Here is a 26986-nt window from a genome sequence, read left to right as displayed (position 1 = left end):
ACTAAAATCAATGGCAACGCTTGCTGAAATCTCTGCAGAATTATCCATCACAAAGCCCAAAGAACCACAGCTCAGAGCATCCAGCCCGGGTTTTACCACTTTTTGGGAGGGTTTCCCAGCTCAGGGAAAGGTTTTTCCACTTCTAGGAAAGGTTTCCCACTTCTTGCAAGGGTTTCCTAAAGAAAAGTAAGGCAGAAAAGCTTCTGGACTCCACCATATCGTGAGATGTCCTCATCACCTACCTGCCACACCGGAAGGACCTTCTCTATGTCGTTCAAGTTGATGCTGTCACCGTCCTCGTATTTCCCTTTTCCAAGCCTGTGGTAGGAAGCAAACAAAAAGAAAACTGAGTGAAACCTCACTGGAAGCAAAGCTCATTTTCTATTACGGCGCATGGGGAAGATCAGTTCATCCCGCAAAGGACCCTCATGAAAACAAAGTAGCTCTCAGAAGCGAGTGAGCTGTGTCTCTAAAACACTCCCACGCGGGTGTAAAGCCATTAATACACAATTAAATGCTTTTCCCAGTCCTCTCCACCTGCGCCATCCACCACAGCGTTCAAATGCTTTGGGTAATAGCAACAGTGAGAAAATCAAAGGCTGTTCCGAGCAGAAGTGTCGCGGGATTTGATTCTCAGACGAAGTAAAACTGAAAGCACAACCCGCCTGGAAAAAAACAGCAAAACAAATGAGGATACAAAAATGTAATAAAAACTGCTTCCTTTGAAGAACGGCTCATTTGTTGGTCTCCACGGGAGCTCCTGTTCCCCTGCTGAGAAAGGTGTCAGCAATAAAGCACAAACGTACATCGCAGACAGCAATCGATATAAATACAAACATACAGTTTGAAATGTGAAGAAAAAAGGGGTGAGAAGCCAAGCACTGACAGACGAAACACGTAGTTGGTAGATGAAGGATCTTCTTGTAACAAGGAAAAAAAAATCCAAAGATAATTACTAGTTGGATGCAAGGATCTTGTAATGATACAGAAGAAAAAACAGTCAATAAACATCCTTCTACGTTTATGAACTATTTTTACGATGCAAGAATGATAATGTATTTTTTGGTCAATTAGTGACGTATTAAATAACATATATTATACAGAAACTTTGATAGCAGCACTTTCAGGTAATTGGTGACTTGAAGTTAGAGAACAACAGATATGGGTGGAATTACAGAAACTGGAGTAATAAAAAAGGTAGAAAAATGGAATGTGCTGAGGTACCAGGCTTGGAAAACCACCAAGCTGAATGGAAACACTTTATTTCATTAGTACTCTAATTGATTTATTGGAAATCGGAGGTGTTCAACAGTGGACTAGACCTCACAGATGAAATAGTGACTTTGATTTGCAAAGGCAAAAATGTCTGTATATATATATATATATATAAAGGAAAAAAACAGATATATATGGTGGGGATGAGGAGGCACAGCTGAGCCTGAACTCAAAAGAAGTGGTTGAGAAATTTAATCTTAGACTCCAGGGAAAAACTAAAGCAATAAATGGGGCTTGGGAGATACCTGGAACGAAGAGAAAAACATCTGCTACAAAAGCTGGTTTGAACTGGAAGAGGTAAATCACAGCAAGTGCTAATGCTGGAAATGAAAGGCAGATAAATTCAGGTCAGAAACAAGGTGAAGCTGTCTTGTTTTCCTCAACCACTTCATAGCACCAAACTCAGTATCTGCAAACAAAATCTGCTGTTTTTTCTGGAGGAAAATGCTTCAGCCCAGCAAAAGACACTTGAGGTGAATCAACTGGATGCAATTACTGGCCAACCTTGGGCAAGCGATCAGGAACAAAATGATCTCTGCTGTTTGAAGGGTAGAAACACATTCTGAACAGCATCCTTCCCTTTTTTTTAACCTATTAAATGTTTCCTTCCATGTTGAAAAACACCAGAGATAACTTGAAAAGTTAAAAAATAAAAATTCTGGTTGTGGTCCCTCTATTCTAGTGTAAGTTACTTATACAACCTGCACCTGGGAAGATGCGTCGCTTGTTCTCCGTGGCATCTATTTAACTTTTCTGCACATACACTAATTACTATTGGATTTTTACAGACATAATACCTAGGAGTGATTAAGTATTTCCTCTCCGTCCTGCTTTTTCTACCTCTTTGCACCCTGGGCATTCACAGTACCCAAGAATCAGAGGCAGAACACAGAATTATACAGTCATTTTCGTTGGAAAAGACCCTCAAGATCATTGAACTCAACACTCACTGTCACTATAATGTCCCCGAGAACCTCATCTCTGTGTCTGTTCAACCCCTCCAGGGACGGTGACTCCAGCACTGCCCTGGGCAGCCTGTTCCAATGCCCCACAGCTCTTTCCAAGAAGAAACTTTTCCTAATATTCAATCTATACATAAAGCAGACGCTGCTGTAGCCTCCCTATACATAGCAGGTGTCGCTGGCAAGATCACCTGGCAAGCGCCATCAACCATGAAGCAGATTTTATCTTATTTTACAGAGAGCCTTTCATCTCATTTTTCAAAACCATCAGTAGAAATGCGAGTAAACATGATTAAGGCACTTAAGAGACTTGGAAATTTAGCACTACATTGCTCCGAATAGCCTGAAAATTGCTGTTTATGTACCTGCAGTAAATACTTTTAGTGCAGAAAAAAGCCGCCTAATACAGTTGAGCGGCTCTGCCTGTCCCTGTGTGGTCCAGGAGCCTCCTCCAGACGCTGAAGCTTTGGAAAAAAACAACTTACCAAAAGAAGAGAACTTCTCTGGCAGAAGATTTCCATCCCTACATACAACATGGCACAAGAAGTTACCTGCAATCTTCTCAACCTCATATTTAGAGCTGTTCTGATTTATTTTTCCATCCTCCACAGGCAGCAAATGATTAACAACAAGGAAAAAATGACAAAAATTTGATGGGGAAAAATATGATTATGAAGTTCTTACTCTGCTTTTTTAGCAGAGATTTGGAGTGATTTACATCAGGACTGAACTGAAGCCTCGTCATAACTTGGGATAACAGGACAGGTAATACTTGCCTGCCGCCCTGAACAGGCGCTGCCAGGGCCTGTTATTCAGTGCAATCACCAGGACTGAATAATAAAGAGAAGAAAAAAAATGTATTATGGTTGATTCTCAACCTGCAGAGAAATGGCGATGTCCATCCAAGCAACACTGGTGAAGCTCTTGCTCCCAATATGCATTTCCTTGGCTTAACCAAGCAAAAACCAAAGAGGAATCTCCAGTTGTCACCATCAAAAGAACATGTTTAATATTTTCACGATTTTCTGTGTAGTAGATGGGGATTGAACACTTGGATCTACATGGATCACACTGATGTTCTCTCCTTCCCTGAAGTCTTGCTGGAGAGAACTTGTGGGAACTCTAACTGGGATCAGCACAATGTCAAGATCTTTCCTCCAATATTCAGGGATATCTAAACCTAGAGGATTTAGATCTAAGAGACCTGGATCTAGGAAACATGGATCCAGGAGACTTGGATCTAAGAGACTTAGATCCGGGAGACTTAGAGCCAATGTGGTTTATAGACTGAACCCTATCAAGCAATGCAAAATACAGCGAGCAGCTCTGCTCCGTCCCAAAATCAGATGACAGAAGAGAAAGACAGACTGATTGTGGCATCCTCAAGCCCCAGAATGGTCCAGAGCCTCTTCCCCATGTCCTCCACGAGCCACGAGACCAAGCTGGTGTTCCTAGAGCAAGGGAGAAGCTAGAAATGTTGTTGGAGAGCACGATATCGCACGCACGACACTCACCCTTCTCTGTCTATGTGAGGCAATGGGTGTTTGGAGGTGTTCCGCAGCTTCCTGTGAAATTGGGTGAAATCAAGTTTTTCAGGCTGCGAGTCCCACGTCACACCACTAGGAGAGAAAAACAGGGGAAAAAACAAAGAAAGAAAGTCCACTAGTGGTTAAATGGCAACAAGCTGAAGAGCAGAGGGCACGTGGAGCCTACAGACAAGCAAAGCTGGTGCTTCTGGAAGCACCACTGCCTGCTGCAGAGCACATGGATGCAGACCTCCGACCTTCATGCTGCTGCATGGCATTCCTTTTCATTTCTTCCAGGGTTTTTTTGGAGATGCTGAACTCCTGCTGCTTGCACTAAACCTCAAATTTTGATGCCTCACGCAGCACACACTCAGCAAGCTCTACATGCTCTCTGTACCAAGCAGATATTGCAACAGGTAGAGGTCTGGTCCATGCCATGGAGATGTTCTCTCTGGTCCTGCACAACCTGCCTGCTCCAACAGCCTGGAGCAAGTCCAAGGTGGGATCTCAAGCCCTATAGACTCTTGCAGGCACAGAGAGATGTGTAAAACTGGACAGAAAGTGTATTTCACCGCTTTCCCCATTTCAGAACAGCAGCTGAGAGCTCTTCATGGCAGCTGCAAAGCCAACACATGATTGCACGGCCAATTAATGGTAGAGTAGAATCACAGAATGGTTTGGGTTGGAAGGAATCTTAAAGATCCAACAGCCCTGCCATGGTCAGGGACACTTTCCACTAGACCAGGTTGCCCAAGGCCCCGTCCAACCTGGTCTTGCCTCAAGTCTTGCCTGGGCAGCTACAAGTAATCAGATTGATACCGTAAATTAGCTTATTAAGAAAAAAACCCCAACCTTCTAACATAAAACCAATTTACAATTTTAGAAGCAAGCATTCTTTATTGACACATCGGCTCCCATGGGAATCGTTCTCGCCTAGTCGGGGCCCCAAACTATTCCCAGACACAGGTTATATTCACACAGACCATACATATTCATTACATTTCCAATAAATTGTTTGCATCTGCATCACATCCCTTTGTTATTCGGCTTGTATTCTGCTCACGCTGGTGTCACTACCTTGTCTTCTGAGAGAAGGTCTTCTAACCTTGTCCTGCTTATCTTAACAAAAACCATCCTTGTGACTTAACTCCTAGCAAGCGCCTAACACCTAACAGCTGTGAACCTTATTAACTTTGTAAACACCTAAAATCTAGGACCCTTATTAGTATAGACTTGTTTTATTACTAATTGCTGATTTTAGGTATCAGTATTGGTACTGGTTTCAGATGTCTGGATTTAAAACCCATCCTAAGCGTGTAGGATGCTCAAAGTAGACTGATTGCGTTTTAAACTCGGCTTACCTGAAGGAGTCAAAGGTGTTGGCAGCCCAGATGTCCGTGCCCAGCATATCGAGGGAGGTCTCCTTGTTGCCGTTCTAGGAGGGAGGGAAAGGCGGTTACTCATGGAAGGTACGAGGCACAATCCAGACCATGGCACAGCCTCTCCCACCGCTGGCCACGGAGGTGTCCAGCTCTGCTCCTCCTGGTTAATCCACACTCACTGCAATGCAAAGTTCCTTCACCCTCTGCAAAAACGCCTCGTGAAGGCAAAGGGTGACCCAGTTTCAGCCTTGGGAACACAAAGCCATGGACAACACGGAGCAGACAACATGTAGGCTCAGCTCTGATTCCATCCCCGTCCTCCTACCCCACAGTCCACAACCTCCAAGACCCACCAAGGTCCAGCAGGCAAGTTGACATGCCCATCATGAAGACACCCAGCTTCAGAGTCACAGACCAGCTGAGCTCAGAAGGGACCTCTGGAGCTCATCAGTTCCAATCAGGTACCCAGGATCACATCTAAATGGCTTTTGAATGTCTCCAAGACCTACCAAGGTCCAGTGGGTAAGCTGACATGCCCACCTAGAAGACACTCAACTTCAGAGTCACAGACCAGTTGAGGTGGGAAGGGACCTCTGGAGCTCATCTGGTTCAACCCTACAACCAGGTGCCCAAAAGCACATCTAAATGACTTTTGAATGTCTCCAAGACCTACCAAGGTCCAGTGGGCAAGTTGACATCCCCGCCTAGAAGACACCCAACTTATGAATCACAGAGCAGTTGAGGTGGGAAGGGACCTCTGGAGCTCATCTGGTCCAACCAGGTGCCCAAGAGCACATCTAAATGGCTTTTGGATGTCTCCAAGATCCACCAAGGTCCAGTGGGCAAGCTGACATTCCCACCATAAAGACACCCATCTTCAGAGTCACACACCAACTGAGGTAGGAAGTGACCTCTGGAGCTCAGCTGGTCCAACCAGATGGCCAAGACCACATCTAAATGGCTTTTGAGTATCTTCAGGGATGGAGATCCTCTTCACCAGCAGCTCCCAGAGCCTGTTGTCACCAAAAAGGATGGGGAAAGTCATTCTGCTTTGTCAAGGAGTCATGGTGGCATGACTTTTTGTTGCCCTAACAAAAGGCAGAAGACATCAGAACCCCACACCATGCCACCTTGCCCATGTACACCATCAAATGAGCTCACACAATTATTCCAATACACGTCCCACCAACAAGAAGCTGATGGTTCCTTCCCCTGAGAAGCACAAGCATCATGGTATAATCAGGTAGGAATTCAGAGAAGCTTTCAGACAACTGCAAAGCACCTTGAATTTTCCCATGGAGGCTTGACTCATATGGGATAGACATGTAAATGCATTACAGATAAATGCATTACAAATAGGGAATCCTGTATTACCCATTTTCCCCCAATATTTCTTACACATACTTAGATTATTCATAATATTGTACATATTCAGATTATTGAAGTATTTCTACCCAAAAGGTCCCACTCTTGCGAAACACGTGGTGGAGAAAGTGGCTTCTGTATATTTCCCACCCTAAAATTTCTGCTATTTTCAACTATTATTAATAGTAACCAAGACACTAAAAACTCATAGAAATGTGTCCATTTCTTACTGAAGTCCCAAACCTCAATCTGCCCATAAAATGAGCAATATTTTCCAATGAGCAGGACGTATTATACATCCCCGCTGCACCCTACAGATAGTCACACTTCGCAGCCATTCCCAACACAACAACAAATTCAGACACCAGATATTCCAAACGCAACCACATTGATCCTTTTTTGTCTCCTTCAAGGGGTCTACAGATTATGATTTTAATATTTGACGTCAACATGGCTCTGCATAGAAACAAACTACCAGAAATATCTAAAATTCTAATGATCAATCACGGAAGATGAGATCTTTCTTCGAGGCAAATGGAAAGAAAATTTTCTCCCAGCAAGGAGAGAAATTAGTTTTCTAACTCCTTAGAAGGATCTTCATGTATTATAATGAAAATAAACATGTACAGGTCTTCATAGCTATAATCCAACAAAGAGATACCTCTTCTTTCAGACAAATCCATCTCTTTTTAGGTTTCCTAAGGATATGGAATATTTTAAGTATCTGTCAATGGGCTGGCTAAAATCGGATTTCCCAAGAATGAAGTAATTTGGGTTCAGGAAGAAAGACCATGAACATGTAACCAGCTGCAATGAAGACCAGCCAAATCAGCAATAAAGATATTAAATAGCAAAAATTTAAGTAGAAGGTTCTTAATGCATCAGGTTGCATCCTAAAATTGTTGCCTAAATTCATCTCGGTACAGGACTTCTCCATCGCGACGGCACCAGGACCAAACGATAACACACCTTGTCATTAAGTTGCGAGTCACTACGATCATTTTGAGACTATTTTTTTGGTCTTCACTGACTTGTTTTTATAACCACTTTCGGTCTCGACTCTCGAGGCAGGAGGACGCTTGCTACCCAAGTGAACCTGTGCCGCTAAAATGCTCACAGCATGGTACCAAAACTTAATAATAAGACTTAAAAAAAGCCAATTTTCAAGTTCAGGGATAAAAAAATAAGAAAAAAAAAATCATGTATTGAAGAAAAGAAGTGACTTGTTTCTGTTCCCCAAGGACCACAATTATAACCATCACCATTTTTAATGTGAAGCTCCCAATGAACCAACCCTCAGCTTTAGATAATTATTTTCACCATGGAGGGGTTAGTACTGCTGGAAATTAATTAAGCCACTAGGAAAGATGATTAAGAGACACACTGACAAGAATAACAGCAATACTCACGAGAGATTTAGTTTTAGTTTGTTTAGTTTTTGCTCAGTTTTATGGTTTATGCTATTATAGCACGGAGTTTAAAATATTAAGCTGGTCATTTCATTTTTGTTTAAGTATTAATGGTTATTTTACAGATGTCTTAGGAAGGATCATTTACTTACATTAAAGGAACTTACTGAAAGTATTAAAACAGCACTGTGTCATGCATCAGTTTGCTACGATAACATTATGGAATATAAATTTCATGGTATATGTGAATTTCAGTAACATCATGAACTGTTTTAAATGGTTTACAGAAGGTACATTCAAGTTGAAACTAATGTAATAAATACCAAGGCTTCTCCATTTCTGAAAGCGTAACTTTTTTATACTCTTCCACACATATAACAAATGTTTCCGGACACTCTTGACTTTGTATGTCACTACGGAGATACTGAGAATATAAAGTACTTTAGAACACCACCTTTAGAAAAAGGTTACATTGAGGAAAGATGGGAAATACATTGAATTTATTCTGGGCTTGATTACAAATAGTACAATAAAACATACAGTCTGGGTGTAGGAGAGACCAGAGATTTGGTAAAGCAGAACCTACATGCAAATATGGTTTAAATTCATGTCCATAACCTCTGTCCTCCAACCACATAATCTCCCTACAATGTCACCTAAACCCTGGAGCTGCCCCCGCAAACAGAGGGACGGACAAGGCCAACAGCTGCGGGGACCCCGATCGTTCACCCACGTCTGCAGCTTCAGCGAATTCCCCACCAAGGCAGCGTTTGCAGCTTTGCAAAGCCCAGCTCAGTGTCCCACCAGCTCCTCTCGCCGCTCTTCGTTACCACCCTCCAGCAAACCTCTACGAATATAAAATCACACTCTTCGTCGCACGATCGCAGGAGCGTTAGCTCGCCACGGTGCTTTGCGTTAACACAGAACAACACCAGGTGGCTGGCTGAGCCCCTGGTATAAATTCATGGATAATCTCGTGCCATGTGTTACTTGTTAAGCGTTTTTTGCTTCTACATTTGAGAAGATTCCGCCAACTTTCCTCCTTTTCAGCTGCCTATACCTCCCAGCTGCACTTTGGTAGAAAACAAAATGGATAGATACCAAACTGTTTGAAAAGGCTTCGATTAAAGGTTTTGTTGCTGAAAACTGCAAGTTTTCATAAGAAAAATAAAGCTGTTTTGAGAAAAACAGTATTATCCCTGCTCAAAGAAAGAAATATACGCTTAGTCTCAATCCTACCAGAAAAAAACGTCACTTTTCAGCAACGACACAGTTCTGTGGGTCCTCTGCCACCAGGACATTGCTCAGGAGGACAAATTATTTCTTCAGAATCTCCAGGATGGATGAAATGGATGAATTGACCAGGAATTTGACCACTGGATACAAATCTCTCAGAGTGCGCCCACCACTTGTGACCCAACCAACGCTCATGTGTGCAGAAGAAGAGGTCCCTGGTCTGACTTTAAGGAATGGATCTAAAGCCAAATCAAACCTAAATTCAGATAGTCTTCTGCGGCAGGGAAGGTAATTCCCCATCTAGCCCTGCTGATGGCTCCCATGCAAAGCACTTGGACTCAAGGTCAACATTTAACACCACCTGTGTGGTATCCACCCATCTATCAACTTCTAATGAAGACTTGCCAAAACCAATTACAGACATCTCTTAATTTCCTAAAATTGAAATATTAAGACTTCAAAAGAAGAAAAAAAGCTAATTTCCTTTGCACTAAACCAGCTGACTAGGGAATTCTTTCCCAATATTAAGGCACTCAGCACATCTCAAGAGACTTGTTGAGGCTGAAAGACAACTACAGCCACATTACTAATTATGCGTGAATTAAGTAGGTCTTTGAGGTGTCCTTCATAACTGACACGCACTCACACCCTACGTGTTGACACACACAGAGAACACGTCGCTCGGAGGACGCCTCCGATAAACAGCAAGCAAAGGACACGACTTCGGCACGTCGCTACCAGATATACCTTGGTTGATTGCCTGAACTGGCTGCTTCTCCCGCGGCTGCCGGACCTGGATCCAGACCCACGTCTGGAGCCTGAGCCCGGCCGGGATCCTGTGCTCCCGCTGCTGCTGTGATCCCACTCTTCCTAGAAACAACAAACAGGTGGCTTTAGTCAAGGGTAACGCCATCCCACGCCCACAAAAAACACCAACCTGGTGAGCCAGGAGAGCTCCAGCTCCCAAACACGTGCAAGTTCCTACAAAACCATGTCCATTCACAGGGCTTTCTTGGAGTCCTCTGCCATGTTCTGCTTACACATTGCAAAGGGATGACATTGTGGGAGGCTTCAGTGAAGATAAGATTCAGCTCTAGTGCTGTAGTCATAGAATGGTTTGGGTTGGAAGGGACCTTCAAAGCCCACCTAGTGTGTCAAAAATTTCTTCCTCATATCTTGCCTGAATCTTCTCACATGTGTTAAGGCCTGTGCTGGCCCACTGGGTAGCATCACCTTAGGTGGCTTCATGTCTGCTGTGCAGCTGTGTCTCTGCCCCATCCAACCCACGCGGCACCGGTGGAGCTGGGCCCTGGTCTGTGCCCCAAGATAAGGGACCTGGACTTGGCCGTTGTGTGCAAAGAGTTCACACCTTGTTCTACTTCACTCTTGAAGTTCAAGGTGGTTCTGCCCTGGTCTTAGCCGATGGCAGTGTCCACAGAGATCTGGGTAGTCCCACAAGGACGTGTGAGACATGAGAAACCCTCTTGAAGCGTCACCCCTCACACCAGTCCTGAAACACTTGCTCCCCTTGGTATTTCCCAGATTTTCAAAGTACTTGAAAGAGGTGAATATTCTGCGCTCCATGATTTCATGTTTTTTTAATCATCTTAGGTCACTTCAAAGGTCTTTCCCAAGCCTCTGAGCAAAGCTTTTGGAGCAATTACCCTGACAATATTCACCTTTCTCCCGAAGCACTTTGTGGGATGTTTGGGTAGATACGGTTGGTTTGGTGAGTTATTCTGGTTTTCACATGACTCACCTTGCCCTGAGGGCTGCCGGCTGAACAAGAAACCTGCAGGTTGCTTGACAGCAGAACAAGTGTTAGAAGAATAATGAGAAAATTTGGAACAGCTCCGTAATGCACAAAAATAGTTATTTGTGTTGTGTTGTCTTCTGGCCAACTCCAATTGTTTTCAGGTATGTGAGGAGCTGGACCCAAACGGTGGACTACACAGAGGGAAAAACTGACTGAAAAGTTGGTTTAGGCTTGGGAGGGGAATTAAGGATATACAAGCAGTTTCAAAGGATGTGGCACGGCTGAATATGCATATTAATCCTCATGAAGATAGAGGAGGTAGGTTTTATTTTTTCTCCATGCATAGACTAGAGAAGGCTTGGGGAGAACCTATTGTGGCTTTTCTGGACTTAAAAGGGATCTATGAGAAAGATGGGGACAGACTTTTGAGCAGGGCCTGTTGTGATAGGACAAGGGGTGATGGTTTTAAACTAAAGGAGGGAGACTCAGGCTGGACATGAGGAAGAAATTGTTGTCCCTGAGGGTGGTGAGAGCCTGGCCCAGGTTGGGCAGAGAGGTGGTGGCTGAACCATCCCTGGAGACATCCCAGGCCAGGCTGGACGGGGCTCTGAGCAACCTGAGCTGGTGAAGATGTCCCTGTCATGGCAGGGGTGGCACTGGGGGAGCTGGGAAGGTCCCTTCAACCCAAACTGTTCTATGATTTTATGATTTTACATGTAAATCATGGAAGTATTCACCCAACACGAGGGACTGGAAGCAAAATGCATCAGTACCGGTTTCTGTGTTGTGCCAGCTTTACGTTCTCCATCCTCAAACCTAGTAAGTCTCAAGTAAAGTTAAGTATTCCATGGTTCCTACAGCCTAAAATGAGTACTGACTTCAAAAGAGGCGGTCAACTGGTTTTCAAGTTGTATATCGATGAAATTTGAGAGGTTGAGGTTTTTCCCCCCCAAAGACAGCAGAAAGCACCTTCTTCCCTCCTTGCCCCACTGCGACCTGAATCTTCTGATGAGAAATACCAACAGGCTCAAGGTTAAGGGAGCTCTTAAACTGGTGTGGAAGAAAAGAAACCTTGATTGATGCAGTTTGTTGGAGGTGGTTGCTTCAGGAAGCCTTGGGGAAGAGAGAGTCTTGCAGGCATCCTGAGAAGCGTAAATAATCTTTGACGTGGGAAAAGGCGCCCGTCAACTGAAAAGGTGGTTGGGAGAACCGAACCTTCACCACCCAGTTGTTTAAAAGATTATAATAACCACCAGTTCGCTCTGTTCTACACACTGAACATCTTGTTCTTCTACGCATGGAAAATTTTTGTGCCAATGCTACCGTGGGACCAAGTCAGTGTCTGCACCCTTTGCTTTAAAAAAAATAAATTAAAAACAAATATCACCATTCGGTCATATGCGGTTGACTCCACTTTTGGTCACGGTCACCTGCAGACAAGCTGAGGCCCTGCGAATTCCAGAAACATGGCTGTCCACAATAAAACCATTGTGAGAAACGAGGAGATCAGTACCACCATGCATCAACGTCCAAACTCAACGAGACAAGCGAACGGGTACGGCATGAACCTGTTAGGTAAAAATCGGGGCTACCACTTTCATTAAATCGGATTGTGTCACTCCCTGTTCACGTTCCTTACCTTTATCACACCCTATTGATATTAATATTTAAAATTAAATTATTTTAAAATAAAAATTGCTGAACTAAAAACTCCTGAAACTTCTGTTGAAGCTGAAACAGTCCAGCTAAGTACAACCTAAATACACTCATGTTCAGACTCACTAGCACAGCCAGGCTCAATACTTTACCTAAACTTCTGACTAATTCCCGAAGATTAACAACTTTATACGGCTACCAAGTCCCTGGAATAGAAATACCTTCACCAGAAACCCTCCCAGGTGGTTGTGGTGTCTTTGTGTCATCTAATAAAGCCCTTTTTGTGCTAAAATGACCCCTCTCTGCAGACCTCCTGTGGCAGGGAAGCTCACACCAACCTCATGGGTGATGCTGGAGGAGTGGGTGAGATTACACAGGTAACAATCATTCCCTAAAAAACTACAACCCAGCAACAAAAATCCTTTACCAGCATCATCGTAAAAAACATAAAAACCCCACCATCTGGCCCCACTGCACTCTCTTGTGTCCTCAAAAGACCAAGACTCTCTTAGTCTCTACCAACACGCCACAAAAAAACCTTGAACTCTAATTCCCAGCTCTTATTTGGGTTCATCCACCAACCATTCATGGTCTACACTCACCAGCAGGAGATGGGACCTTCGCGGCTGGGATGGAAATGTCACCCCCTCCAAAGACCGATTCCTAGCAGCTCCTCTCATCCACGCCAATCGTCCCGGCCAAGCTCTTCACCCTCTTGGGAAGAGCGAGGCTTGTGCACATTAACACTAGGAAACTCGCTGTCATATCACACATTTGCATTTTAATTAGCAATAATAATCCGTTTCACTTACACTGCAATTTCCACCTTCGTGGCTACCAGCTCTCTGCAGCGTGAAATAATTAATCCTTCTCCCTTCACCAGCTCAGGAGCGAATACATTCTGCTGCTTCAGTGTGAGTTTGAAAAAGATGATTTGTGGAAAAAGGAAATTGCTTTCCCTGACGCACAGGTAATAAATGGAAACACAGTGATCACCTACATGGTTGCTCTCGGTGATGGTAAGTATGGATGAAGTTGGTAGAGGTGTAGACCAACCGTGGTGATACCGTATGTCTTAAGTGGTATGAAGACATCAGTGGATTCTTGATGGCATTCACATTCAATTGTAGCAAAAAACCAAATCTCAATATTCAATGTACAGTGTTCATAGGCAGAAGAAAAGGAAATTCAACAGAAATCTAGAGGGTTTCTCAGGACACAAAAGCCTTTGAGATATCCCCCAACATTAACAATTGTCCCGCCACAGCATTTACAAGAAGCTCCCTGGACTGTCCTTCAAATGACTCCCCACATCTGAGTCTTAATCCTGGTCAGAAGAGAAGACAGCTACCAGGTAAAAAGTCCTTTTTGAGGTTTTTCTGCAGCAGAGGAGGTTTTCACACACCCACTTCAGGCTGCAGCTAAATCTTCTAGTTATGCAGAATGTTGACACTGGACTCCAAGTATTTGATGCAAAATCTTCCTGCTCTACTCAGTCTATTCTAGAACAACCACTCCATATTTTCTATGAAACGATTTCTACAAAACCAATTACTTTAATGATTTCAAAGTACAAAAAAAAATAAAAAATATTTTAAACATTTTCCTAGGGGCATAATTCCAGCTTTTCTTCTCAATGTATTTCATAAAGCTCTATGAAAAACAGAAAGCTTACCCTTATAAAAACATCATGCAGAAAAAAACCAACAACTTTGGCTCTGTTCCTTCCCTCCCCAGGTCCATGTCCACCTTCCCCAAACCTCTCCAATCTGGGATGGTATCTCCTCACTGCTTTGGTAAAGGAACAGCAGAAGAGACACCGAATGGGGCTCTGAGCAACCTGAGCTGGGTGAAAATGTCCCTTCTCATCCAGGGGGCTGAACTAGATGAGCTTCGAAGGTCCCTTCTAGCCCAAACTATTCTATGATTCTATGATTGGAGCTCTTGTCCCACCAGGAGAAGGTCTGACCCATATCTGTGTGACAATACAGCACCAAAGGACTTGATGGGCTTGGAAGTACAGAAGATTAAGCCTGCAAGATCTTCTGGACTCCATACGAAAAGGTCCAGCCTTTGTGGTTGTGTTCCCTTCGGACAACCTCAGAAGAGACATGTTAGCCAAGGATGTGTTAGATATCTCATTTATGCACATGGATGGGGATGAGAAGGAGCATCAACAGCACCCAGAATGGCATCGAGAACTTCAGACGTGCCACAGAAACCCAGCAGTGATCCCCTGACCAAGCCTTGGAGGAAATCAGAATCATTTTGGTTGTAGGGGACCATTAAGGTCATCGAGTCCAACCATAATCTAAATCTAGCACTAAACCATGTCACTGAGATCCTGATCTATACATCTTTTAAACACCTCCAGGGATGGTGACTCCACCACTGCCCTGGAATGGTTCACATCATCTCTCTTCTGCCAAGAGCTTCAGCACATGTTTACCCATTCAACCAAATCTGGAAGAAAAAAGGACAGAGACCTCAAAGGTAATTTGGCTACTGCAGGTTTCACAAAACCAGAGCGTGGGAGACCAGCATCTCCTTGTCCACTCCACACAAATGGAAACTGAGGGTGATGAGATGTCCTCCTACATGAGTCAGTAGTGACACCAGGCCTCGAAGACACCTTCCTCCACCCTCTGTGAGCAGCAACAGTTCTCCTAAATCAGGCAGCAAAACAGTGAAGCATGTCACTCTCAGATCTTCAGACATCAAAGCTGGCGTCTGCTTCACAAGGTGTGGTGGTTCTTCATGAGATGTATCCCAAACAGAAGTCCCAGAAAAAGTTAAACCTATGTATTACCTAAAGGACTTGATTTCTTCCTCAGGCCTCTCTGACCGTAACTGAACAGGAGGGGGTGACACCCAGCAGTCACAGCCACAAAACCATTAAGTGACTGGTTTTCTCCGATCTGCTCTTTGATCATGGGCAGGTCACCCCACTTGAAAAGATTTAATTTCGTCCTCCATCAGGCACGCCTACACCAACCTGTATTCATTGGCAAGGCCTCAAAGTAAGCCTCTGTTCTTCACTTTCTTCTTTTATTTCGAAAATGAGACAAAGGCGACTGCAGCATCTGTCGGCACCCGCTCGTCCCAACACGTCTTTATTGTGGTGGCCAACCTCAACCAAATTCAGTGTACAGGCTGGCCCTGGGCTATGGCACAAGCAGGCTGCTGAGATGAAGAACATCAAATTGCCCCCAGGATCATCCTTCACATTTTGCTGAGCAAGAAAAGTGGTGGAGTCACCAACCCTGGAGATGTTTAAAAGGCACGTAGATGAGGTTCTTAGGGACACAGTCTAGAGGTGGACCTGGCCACGTTGGGTTTATGGTTGGACTTGATGATCTTAATGGTCTTTTGCAAGCAAAATGATTCTATGATTCAATGAAAATGACCATGTTTCAGATTGGACCCAAGGATGGGCATCTAAAACCAGACATGGGGAAATCACTTACATCTTTGGTGGGGAGATCCTGCCACCCTCTTCGCAAGCATCACCCACCCACTCCCTATTGTTGACCTGGTTAGTGAAGGATTTGAGGTATTACATGCTGCCTGCTGATGGCAGTGGATTTAAGCTGGCAAGCAGATCCCTTACCATCTTCGGAGCCCACCGTTGCACTCCCTCCAGTAATTCCTTGTCCTTCTTGAACTGGGGAGCCCAGAACTGGACACAGAACTGCAGATGTGGCCTCACCAGGGCAGAGCAGAGGGGGAGGAACAACCTCCCTCCACCTGTTGGTCACACTTCTCCTAATGCACCCCAGGGACCATTGACCTTCTTGGCCACAACGGCACATTTGTGGCTCATGGTCACCCTGTTACCCACAGAACTCCCAGGTCCTTCTCTGCTCAGCAGGACGGCAACAAGAACCATCAACCAGAGAAGCCTCTGAGGTCCCCCAACCATGCAACAATTTCCTTCTGCACCTGGTGGGACATGGAGACACATGCAAATCAGCAGTAAAATAAGGTGCAGTCCCATTTAGAATCATAGAATCATTTTGGTTGGAAGAGACCCTCAAGATCATTGAGTCCAACCATAACCCACCCCTAGCACTGTCCCATGTCCCTGAGAACCTCATCTCCACATCTGTTCAACCTCTCCAGCACTGGTGACTCCAGCACTGCCCTGGGCAGCCTGTTCCAATGCCCCACAGCCCTTTGGGGAAGAAATTGTTCCCCAGATCCAACCTCAACCTCCCCTGGCGCAACCTGAGGCCGTTTCTTTGTGTCCCTGGGTCCCCTCAGCTCCTGTTCTCCAGCTGAACCCCCCAGGTCCCTCAGCCGCTCCCATCACACTTGTGCTCCAGCCCCTTCCCCAGCTCTGTTCCCTTCTCTCAACTCGCTCCAGCACCTCAAGGCCTTTCTTGGCGTGAGGGGCCCAAAACTGCCCCCAGGATTGGCGGTTTGGCCTCCCCAGGTCCCAGCACAGGGATGGTCAGTGTCCTGGGCCTGCTGGCCACACCAGTGCTGGTCCCAGCCAGGATGCTGGTGGCCTCTGGGCCACCTGGGCACACTCTGGCTCATGTTCAGCTGCTGTCGACTAACAGTGCAGTCTTCTGCTTGGTGACAATGGGTGACAGCCACCACAATGGAAGGGACGGACTTGGTCGGGAAGAAAGAGTTTTCAGCTCTCTCTCCCACCACCTGAAGAAATGAGACAAACCCGCAGAACCGCTCCGGTTTTTGTCTTCCTTTGTTTTTTTTTCTTCATGCACCAAGGGCTCCCACAGCTCCCTAAATAAATACCATACCAAAAGTCTTTTACTTAATGAATCGCTCTCAGAAATATATCAAAGAGCTTCCTACTTGCAACAGCCTCACAAGGGGAATGCAAATACAGTATTATGTAAAATCTTCCCACCGGGTGGTTTTTTTTTTTTTTAAAAATCCAAACAGAAGAAGATTTAAAATCATTCTATTATCTAAACTTTCCTCATTTACAGAGGCAATATGAGAGTATCTCATGGATATCGAAGGAGTGTTCTCTACCCCTGAGGTTCATGTGGTGCTAAAAGACCTTCTGGGGGTGTCGCTGAAATGCCACAGGGTTTAGTGGAGCACGGAGCAAACTCAGCATTCACAGTAGGAAACAAAGAGAATTATAAATGAGCCAGATATAATTATGAAACAGGGATTTTCTCAGCACACCAGGAGCACACAAAATACACGTTATGGGATCTTCTATGACCAAAGTGTCTTCTCACACCCACCTGCCCGGAGAACTGGAAAGAGCAGAGCAAAAGGGGGAATTTTCTCCATTTTTAAGCTGCTGCTTTGTACGGGATGCACAAGTGTCAACCTAAAGGCAATGACCCCCATTTATTTCCCACATCTGCTAATAGTGGATATCTCACCAAGGAGTATAAGAATGAGGAGGGGGGTCTTTCCCAGAAAAAGCCAACAAAATTGGAAAAACAGCAATTTAGGAATATCCTGGACTGCAGGTTGCATCAAGACACCTTATTATTACCCTTCAGTTGCACATTATCCAGAATTGTTCTCATCCCCATGCTTATAGAACATCCCATGGATGTTTACATACACACATACTACATATAAATGTCTATACAGATACACAGAGAAAAATTAAAATATTTCTTTTACTTGCTTTAACCTCACTGGATCCTAAAGAGAAGAATTTCAGAGGCATCGGGTACTTAGGGATGCGGAGAGGGATTTTCAGCTTCACTCGCGTTCTCTATAACCTTTAGGAAACCAATTATTTTTGAAAATGTGGCCCTGGACTACTCTGCTTTCACAGAAAAGGAACCAGACACTGAATATATTTGCAGGACTAACCTGGATTTCCATTTTTCTGATTGTCAGGTTAGAACTGCGGGAGGCATGTCAGGGTTATCGATACATAACTCACATTCTCACAGTGGCTGACGCCAGTAGAAATCTCACATCCGAGTATTTTTCAACTGAGACCGGTGTGCATCGCACAACCGGCAAGGCGGAAATCTCAGCTAGAAATAAAATGGGAAAAAGAGGAATTCGATTTTCCAACCAAACCCTTCAAAATCCATTAAAAATTGCAACCAAAAAAATGCCTTAACATCCCTTCGGAAATAATTAGTCAGTTTTCTCCTTAGCAGTTTTGAAGAATGATTTATAATTTATGTTCAAGACAAACACCTTGTAAGTGTTTTTTTCTTTTAATTTTTAAAGCTACTAGTGAAAAACCAATACCCAGAAATGGTAATAAACTGAAGCTATTTCTCACCAGCGGCGTTTCACTCGTACATCAGTGACGGAAAGAGAAATGCTTGCCAAGACAGAAGAACAATAGCTTGCAGCTCCGCTTTGGTGCCAAGGAAAATTTGTTACTCACTGTTAAAGGAAGCCCAACATGGAGAGAGAGAATTCTGAGCTCTGCTGCAGGCTGGGAGAGCACAAATGCAGAGAAAAGAGAATGGGCATTGGTGAGTGTTTGTGTAGAGAAAACAAGCGCTGTGCTGGAGGAGATCAAATGGGTTTGATGTGCAGGAACGAAAAAAAAGGAATAAAAAATTTTAGAATTAATAAAAATTTTAAGACATAAAAACAAACCAGTAAAAATAAAATAGAAAATAAAAAAATAGAAAATAAAAAATAAATAATAAATAAAAATAAAAGTAAAAGTAAAACAAAAAGAAGAAGAAGAAATAGAGAAGAGGAAGAGAGAAGAAGAAATAGAGAAGAGGAAGAGAGAAGAGGAAGAGAGAAGAGGAAGAGAGAAGAGGAAGAGAGAAGAGGAAGAGAGAAGAGGAAGAGAGAAGAGGAAGAGAGAAGAGGAAGAGAGAAGAGGAAGAGAGAAGAGGAAGAGAGAAGAGGAAGAGAGAAGAGGAAGAGAGAAGAGGAAGAGAGAAGAGGAAGAGAGAAGAGGAAGAGAGAAGAGGAAGAGAGAAGAGGAAGAGAGAAGAGGAAGAGAGAAGAGGAAGAGAGAAGAGGAAGAGAGAAGAGGAAGAGAGAAGAGGAAGAGAGAAGAAAGATAAAAAGATAAAAAGAAAAAAGAGAAAAGAGAAAAAAATAAAAATAAAAATTAAATATAAAAACCCCAGAAGTTGAAACAAAAGAGAGCACGGCACAGGGTAGGTGGAAGCTGTCCGGGCTGCACTGATTTGAGCCAGGAAAGGATCACTTGTAGGCGATTTCTGCATCCTCCTGTGATACCCACCAGAGATGGGCCCGTCCGCTGAGCCCCTGGGTGAAGAACCAGGGACTTTCTCCCCGAGGGAAGGTCCTGCAAACACGCCGAGCCAGCCAACGAGGCTCGATGGTAACGACCAGCGACCCAGATGAATTTCAAGCAGGCGGCTGGGATGGTGGGAAAGAGCCCAGTTGGGGTTTTGCCACCGAGTATTTCAGAGCAGATCAAAACTAGAAGAAATTAAATTCCCAAACCCATCTGGCACCTTCAGAAGCTCATCCAAAGCAGCATCTCTGCACAGCATGAACCTTGCTACACAACAAGATCCTGTCTTTATTGTGCGCAGTTGTTTGCACAGATGCTTCCAGTACCTTTGCATAGAATCACAGTATCACTTTGGCTGGAAAAGATCTCAGGATCATGGAGTCCAATCGTTAACCCACTCCTGGCACTGCTCCATGTCCCTGAGAACCTCATCTCTGTGTCTGTTCAACCCCTCCAGGGATGGTGACTCCAGCACTGCCCTGGGCAGCCTGTTCCAATGCCCCACAGCCCTTTGGGGAACAAATTGTTCCCCACATCCAACCTCAGCCTCCCCTGGCGCAACTTGAGGCCGTTTCTTTGTGTCCCTGTCTCCCCTCAGCTCCTGTTCTCCAGCTGAACCCCCCAGGTCCCTCAGCCGCTCCCATCACACTTGTGCTCCAGCCCCTTCCCCAGCTCCGTTCCCTTCTCTCAACTCGCTCCAGCACCTCAAGGCCTTTCTTGGCGTGAGGGGCCCAAAACTGACTCCATGAATTGAAGTTTGGCCTCAGCAGTGCCCAGAACCAGGGGACAGTCACTGCCCTGGGCCTGCACGAACAGGCACATGGTGGAAGTGGACATGTGAGCCCCCATCCCACAGCCCAGCAGCTCCCAGCACAAAGCTGTGTCCAAAATGGGAGGTGGGAGCTGCAACACACACCACTCAGACTGGCACGGATTCTTGTATCACCCTGCAAGGGGCTCTCAGGCTTCTTCTCATAGATCCCACATGTGGGACTGAAGCCTGGAGGACATCAAGCAGGGTAAGAGCGCCAAAACCATCAGCCTGAAGCTTCTTCTCCAGGTGGGACGCCCATCAGCCATAGCAACTGTAAATGCCACTTTACACCCTTTCCTGCAGCCGGTTTGGTCTCCTATCTCTTTGGGACAACGTTGCTGTTACAGGGCTGATGGTCTCATGGTGGCACAGTAGCTCCTCGACCAGGTGACAACAGTCCAACCCATGCCTTCACCCTTGCCAACCTTCTCCCACGTCAGTGCTCGCACAGACGAGAGACAGTCACCTCCAGAGATTCCAACCACTCTTCACTGATGTTCACACTACATACAATCACCAAAATGAACTCACACCTGGTTTTTGTCATTGCAAACCCAACACGGGCTCTCAGCACGTGCAATGTGGCTTCTTCTCACAGTTCACCCTTTCACCCATTTAATCTTCTTCCCTCAAATACCATCCTCATGCTGCAGCACATAACCAAGAAGCACAGCTACCTAAGACCACAGAATCATTTTGGTTGGAAAATATGTTCAAGATCATCAAGTCCAACTGTTCCCCCACCCCTGGCACTGCCCCATGTCCTGAGAACCGCATCTCTGTGTCTGTTCAGCCCCTCCAGGGATGGTGACTCCAGCACTGCCCTGGGCAGCCTGTTCCAATGCCCCACAGCCCTTTGGGGAAGAAATTGTTCCCAAGATCCAACCTCAACCTCCCCTGGCGCCACTTGAGGCCCTCTCCCCTTGTCCTGGATCCCCCACCTCATCTATACATCATACTTCCAAGACAGTCTTGATGCTCCAAAGATGTTCCTCACAGAGGCAGCAATAAGAAGCTCTTCAGGAATAAACAGGACACACCATATTTATTTCCCCTTTATTGCAGAGCAACAGACTCCTGGTCAGAGCATCCACCCGCACATCGGGATGTTGTCCATCTCCCATGGTTTCGGTGGGAGAGGGAAAGGGAAAACTGAGGGCACACAAGAATAAAGGCAAAGTTTTAGGTGAGAAAGAGCTATAAAACAATCCTTACCTGATTGTGTTCGTGAGACGACGAGCCCTTCCCTCGGGACGGGGAACAGCTGCCATCAAGTTGCTCGCTACAATCCGCCGTCCACTGCAAAAGGGATAAAAAAAAAGGACTGTTTAGAATAACAACCGAGCCAGAGAAAACTGCTGCGTCAGTCCACAGCGCACAGAAAACATGGTCTGGGCGCCAGCATCAGCACACGCATGCAGGTCACCCCCTTTTAGTGACGATCTCAAAGGCTTCGGCTCGGAAATGTTCCGCTCGCTGATGGTGAGCAGGGGGAATAATTTCGGGAAGGCAGCTGAAATGACGCTTTGCAATAAAAACGTCTCCACTACTTCCTTACAGACTCCAAGGGTGTTGGGTATCTCAGGCGCATGGTGGGCACCACGGCAGCTCAAATTGATTATTCTTTTCCATGGAGTTTTTCAGGAAAAGTGGGGAATTTTCTGCTTTTCCCACCTCTGTTCACTTCAGGGACAGACAGGAGTCCTGAGCTGCCAAAAAAACTGTTTTTATTTTAAAGAAAACATATAAAAGAGCTCAAAGCTATAGGTTTGTCCATTGCCACAGCTGTGATGTGCAGCCTGAGGGTAGCCCTGCTGTCACCCCATGCTGAAGGACATCAGGGGACTTCCCAGACTTGGGGGATCACAAGCTGCTTCGGTCAGCTTCCGCCAATGTTTGACAGCAAGGTGTTTCCAGAAAATAATTCCATTTGGAGTCATTTGTTGGGTTATTTTCCCCCATCAAAGAAATGAAGTGCTACATCATACTGGGGAAAAAAACAGAAAAATAGGAAAAAGCAATTTTCCCTAGACAGATGTGAAAGATGCTGCTTAATCCTAAAGTCATTTTGTCACCCCTGCAACAAAGTTGAACCTGAACCTTGGCCACCAGCCCCACTACTGAGGTTTTTCACCCTGAAGTGTTCGGTTGCTCCATGGAGCAACCCAATCCACCATTTGGATTCCACCACCAAGACTGATGTTTTGAGAGAATGAAAAGCCAATTCCATACAAACAACAACTACCTGAGAACTTCTTGGAAGGATGAGGCTACAAAATAAGAGGAAGAGCCACCACTAGAACTGTTCACCATCTCTATGTAGCTCAAACAGATGGGAAACCTCAGCCTCACCTTTAATTAACTCTTTAATGACCTGTCCATTGTTCTTCTGCCACCTCTGCTGACCTAGCTGGACAAGCTTATGGTTCTACCATGCTTGAAAACCTTCTGCTAGAACTTTGCATGTCTCCTTTAACAATTTTGAGTGCAGACCACGTGTTTGGAAAGGTCTCCCAAGGCAAATCTTACCTGTTCTTACAGCCAGAGCCAAAGAAAATTGTAATTTCCCTCTTTTTTTTTTCTGGTGGAGCAAGGCTGGAGACACCCCCACCATGGGAAGACCTGCACTTTGGGATTTTCTAGCCTGATGATGGATTCAGGTAAAAAAAACACCAAAAACATTATTACAGCCACAAGGAAACAAAGTAACTTGGCCAAAGTTAAAGAATATGTTTCCAGGAGAACCTCAGGGTTAAAACCAATTTTCTTGGTCTCAGCCTAGTGCCTTGACCATAAACTCATCCTTTTTCCTTCATTTCTCATTAAAAGGGAACATTCCACCTTTGATCGGGCTCATTTCCATCAGGGTTACTTCAGCGAGCTGCACAGCATGTGTGTGTTTATGGCTTTGATGGGAAGTGATCGGGAAGAGAAAATGAGAAATAAAAGTTCCTCACTATTCCTTCTATAAATCTGAAGAACGAGGTGGGACAATTAATATCTGTGGGAGACAACAGATAATTTCTTCTGAACACATCCTTTAAGACATGGCTCGATAAAAGTGGGTGACCTACCTAAAAGCCCATCCTCACCTTTTGTCCCATATACAGCCCTAAAAATCTAAAACAGTGCATTTTGTTAGAGTTTCACATAGAAATCCTAATTAAACTTTGACACCTATGATCTGTGGTAAAAGTACATTTAGCTGCTTATCTTGAGATGCCTCTAAGACGTTTCAATGTTCAGATCTTTCATTATTATTCCTTTTTCTTTTAAAATACAACCTAACCATCTTTAGAGGTAGCATCCCCAAAATTGACATAAAAAACCCAGCAGCTCCTTTTTTTTCAGGGTTGGCCAGCCAGGAAAGATAAAATACCATTTCCACAAGTGGAAGGTGGATTTGGTTGTTGCAATCAAGGACCTTAAGGCAAAAATTGTACACAGTCTACCATGAGAACTGGCAGATTTTGTCCCAAAGATGGGCAGAGGTGTGGACAGGCTGCAAGAGGTTGCAAAACTCTGACCATTAATTTATTTCTATTTCAATAGCATTTCTATTGCAGGGACATCTTCACCAGCTCAGGTTGCTCAGAGCCCCGTCCAGCCTGGCCTGGGATGTCTCCAGGGATGGTTCAGCCACCACCTCTCTGCCCAACCTGGGCCAGGCTCTCACCACCCTCAGGGACAACAATTTCTTCCTCATGTCCAGCCTGAGTCTCCCTCCTTTAGTTTAAAACCATCACCCCTTGTCCTATCACAACAGGCCCTGCTCAAAAGTCTGTCCCTATCTTTCTCACAGGCCCCTTTAAAGTCCGGAAAGGTGCACTAAGGTCTCCCCGGAGCTTCTGTTCTCCAGCTGAACACCCCAACTCTCTCAGCCTGTCCTCCCAGCAGAGCTGTTCCAGCCTCGGATCATTTCTGTGGCTCCTCTGGACTAACAGGTCCATGTCTGCCCACTTTGTCACCCACCAGTGTTCCCAAGCCTTTTTTTCCAAGGCTGCTCTGAACTCATCCATCCCCCAGTCTGTAACGATACTGGGGGCTGCCCCAATCCAGGAGCAGGAAACACAGAATCCCAGGCTGGTTGGAGTTGAAGGGACCTCTGCAGATCCCCCAGTCCAACCCACCTGCTCAAGCAGGGTCACCAGAGCAGATCACACAGGATCGTGTCCAGGTGGGTTTGAATGTCTCCAGAGAAGGAGACTCCACAACCTCTCTGGGCAGCCTGGGCCAGGCTCTGGCACCTCAAAGGAAAGAAGTTTCTCCTCATGTTCAGATGGAACCTCTTGCGCTTCAGCCTGTGCCTGTTGCCCCTCAGCTGTCGTTGGGCACCACTGAACAGAGTCTGGTCCATCCTTTTTACACCCGTCCTGGAGATATTTATCACATTGGTAAGATCCCTCTCAGCTTCTCAAGCTCAACAGCCCCAGCTCTCTCTGTGTCTCCTCATCAGAACGCAGCTCCAGATCCCTCAGCATCTTTGAGCCCCTCTGCTCGACTCTCTCCAGTAATTCCTTGTCCTTCTTAAACTGGGGAGCCCAGAACTGGACACAGAACTCCAGGTGTGGCCTCACCAGAGCAGAGCAGAGCAGGAGGAACAACCTCCCTTGACTTGCTGGTCATTCTTCCTCAGGTACCCCAGGACCTTGGATTTGGCCTTGTTGAGCTTCATGAGGATCAGGTTGGAGCACAAACTCCACTCTGCTGGATTTGGGGACATTGGCTTTTCCACACTGAGGTGCACAGGGCAGGGGACCTCTGGAAATAGTAGGAGAGCACCTTGTCCTCCTACCTCAACCACTCCTCCTAATTTAAAGGTAAAAACAAAGCCCTATGGAGGCAGGGCCTCACTTGTAAGCAATTAATACACTTATTATTCTTATTGCACCCTCATAACTAGGCTGTAACCTAAATATTTTATCCTACCAGGAATGCCAAGGGGTAGGAAAGCACTTCTGTCATAAATGGAAGATCATGGCAGGCTTACAAGCCCAAGGGCACAGATCAGAGCTCCCTGTTCCCTGAACCATGGGCTCCTTATCCCTTCGACAGTTCACATCTTCAGCACACCACGGCACCAGAAGACAAACCATTGCCCTCCAAGCAACAACAACATTTCTCCTTGTGTTGGACCTAAAATGTCAATTTTTAGGAACAAATCTAACTAGAACCATATAATTCTTAATGACAACACCAAACCACAGCCTCCCTAAAACCATCTCTCTGTTTGCTGGCTGTTTACATGCTCTGAAATACAGCACAAATAAAATCATAGAATCATTTTGGTTGGAAGAGACTCTCAAGATCATCGAGTCAAACCGTTAGCCCAAGACCGGCGCTGCCCCATGTCCCTGAGAACCTCACCTCTGTGTATTTCCAACCCCTCCAGGGATGGTGACTCCAGCACTGCCCTGGGCAGCCTGTTCCAATGCCCCACAGCCCTTTGGGGAAGAAACTGTTCCCCAGATCCAACCTCAACCTCCCCTGGCACCACTTGACACCATGAACAACCTTCATGGCAAATAGTTTATCAAATGTATTAAAATGCCCACAAAAACCACACTTTTGGGGAGTACTTGGGGGTTTTATTGACCTTCTGGTCTTGGTTGTTTCATGGACAGCCCCGTGCATACAGATAGGAGCACATCTCACTACTGAGCACCTTCCCACAGTGGCTCTTCCCATTCCCTCCAGGATTTTTCCACCCTAGAGAAGCAGCATGCTGCTTGAGATGGAGAGAGGTACACTCTATTTACAGATGAAATGTCTTTCATGTATAGAATCATCAAATCATTTTGGTTGGAAGGGACCCTCAAGATCATCGAGTCCAGCCACTAACCCAACACTGGCACTACCCCATGTCCCTGAGAACCTCAACTCTGTGTATTTTCAGCCCCTCCAGGGATGGTGACTCCAGCACTGCCCTGGGCAGCCTGTTCCAATGCCCCACAGCTCTTTGGGGAAGAACCTGTTCCCCACATCCAACCTCAACCTCCCCTGGCGCAACTTGACGCCGTTTCCTCTTGCTCTGTCACTTGCTACTTGGGGGAAGAGACCAACACCCTCTATGCTACAACCTCCTTTTAGGTAGTCGTAGAGTGATAAGGTCTCCCCTTAGCCTCCTTCTCTCCAGGATAAACAGCCCCAGTTCCCTCAGCTGCTCCTCATACAACTTGTGCTTATATAAATAGGAACCTAGGAGAATTCAAAAAGCTTCAGGGCATGCACCTTAAGACCACAAAGAAAGAAAAACCAGTTGTCAGGAGACCTCCATCAACCTCATGCCTGGTTGAACAAGCACGCTGCCCCAAATTTGCCCTTTTATTATGTCCTGCTTTACAACCCAACACTCAAAAGGCTGTTTTGGCTGGATGCACATCCCCAACCCAGCCCTTTTCCCACCCTGT

The 26986-nt window shown here is 45.4% G+C and overlaps 1 protein-coding gene across 4 annotated transcripts in view; it reads right to left on the bottom strand.

The window, feature by feature from the left end:
* LOC136115181 (CBP80/20-dependent translation initiation factor) overlaps positions 1-26986 on the bottom strand; it is a 148038-nt gene that overhangs the window by 94704 nt on the left and 26348 nt on the right. For 2 of the 4 annotated variants that reach the window (XM_065861124.2, XM_065861125.2), the window contains exons 3-7: positions 21792-21875; positions 9903-10025; positions 5125-5198; positions 3752-3856; positions 243-318 (exon numbers count right to left, since the gene is read on the bottom strand). In XM_065861124.2, the coding sequence (XP_065717196.1) occupies positions 243-318; positions 3752-3856; positions 5125-5198; positions 9903-10025; positions 21792-21875 (462 nt within the window). The remainder of the gene's footprint in view (positions 1-242; positions 319-3751; positions 3857-5124; positions 5199-9902; positions 10026-21791; positions 21876-26986) is intronic. The other 2 variants (XM_065861126.2, XM_065861127.2) reach the window with 1 other exon arrangement.

The sequence above is a fragment of the Patagioenas fasciata genome, chromosome Z (genome assembly GCF_037038585.1).
Source record: "Patagioenas fasciata isolate bPatFas1 chromosome Z, bPatFas1.hap1, whole genome shotgun sequence".
In the NCBI taxonomy this organism is placed as follows: Eukaryota; Metazoa; Chordata; class Aves; order Columbiformes; family Columbidae; genus Patagioenas; species Patagioenas fasciata.
Note: the sequence above shows the minus strand (reverse complement) of the source record. Positions and strands in the feature narration are given on the sequence as shown.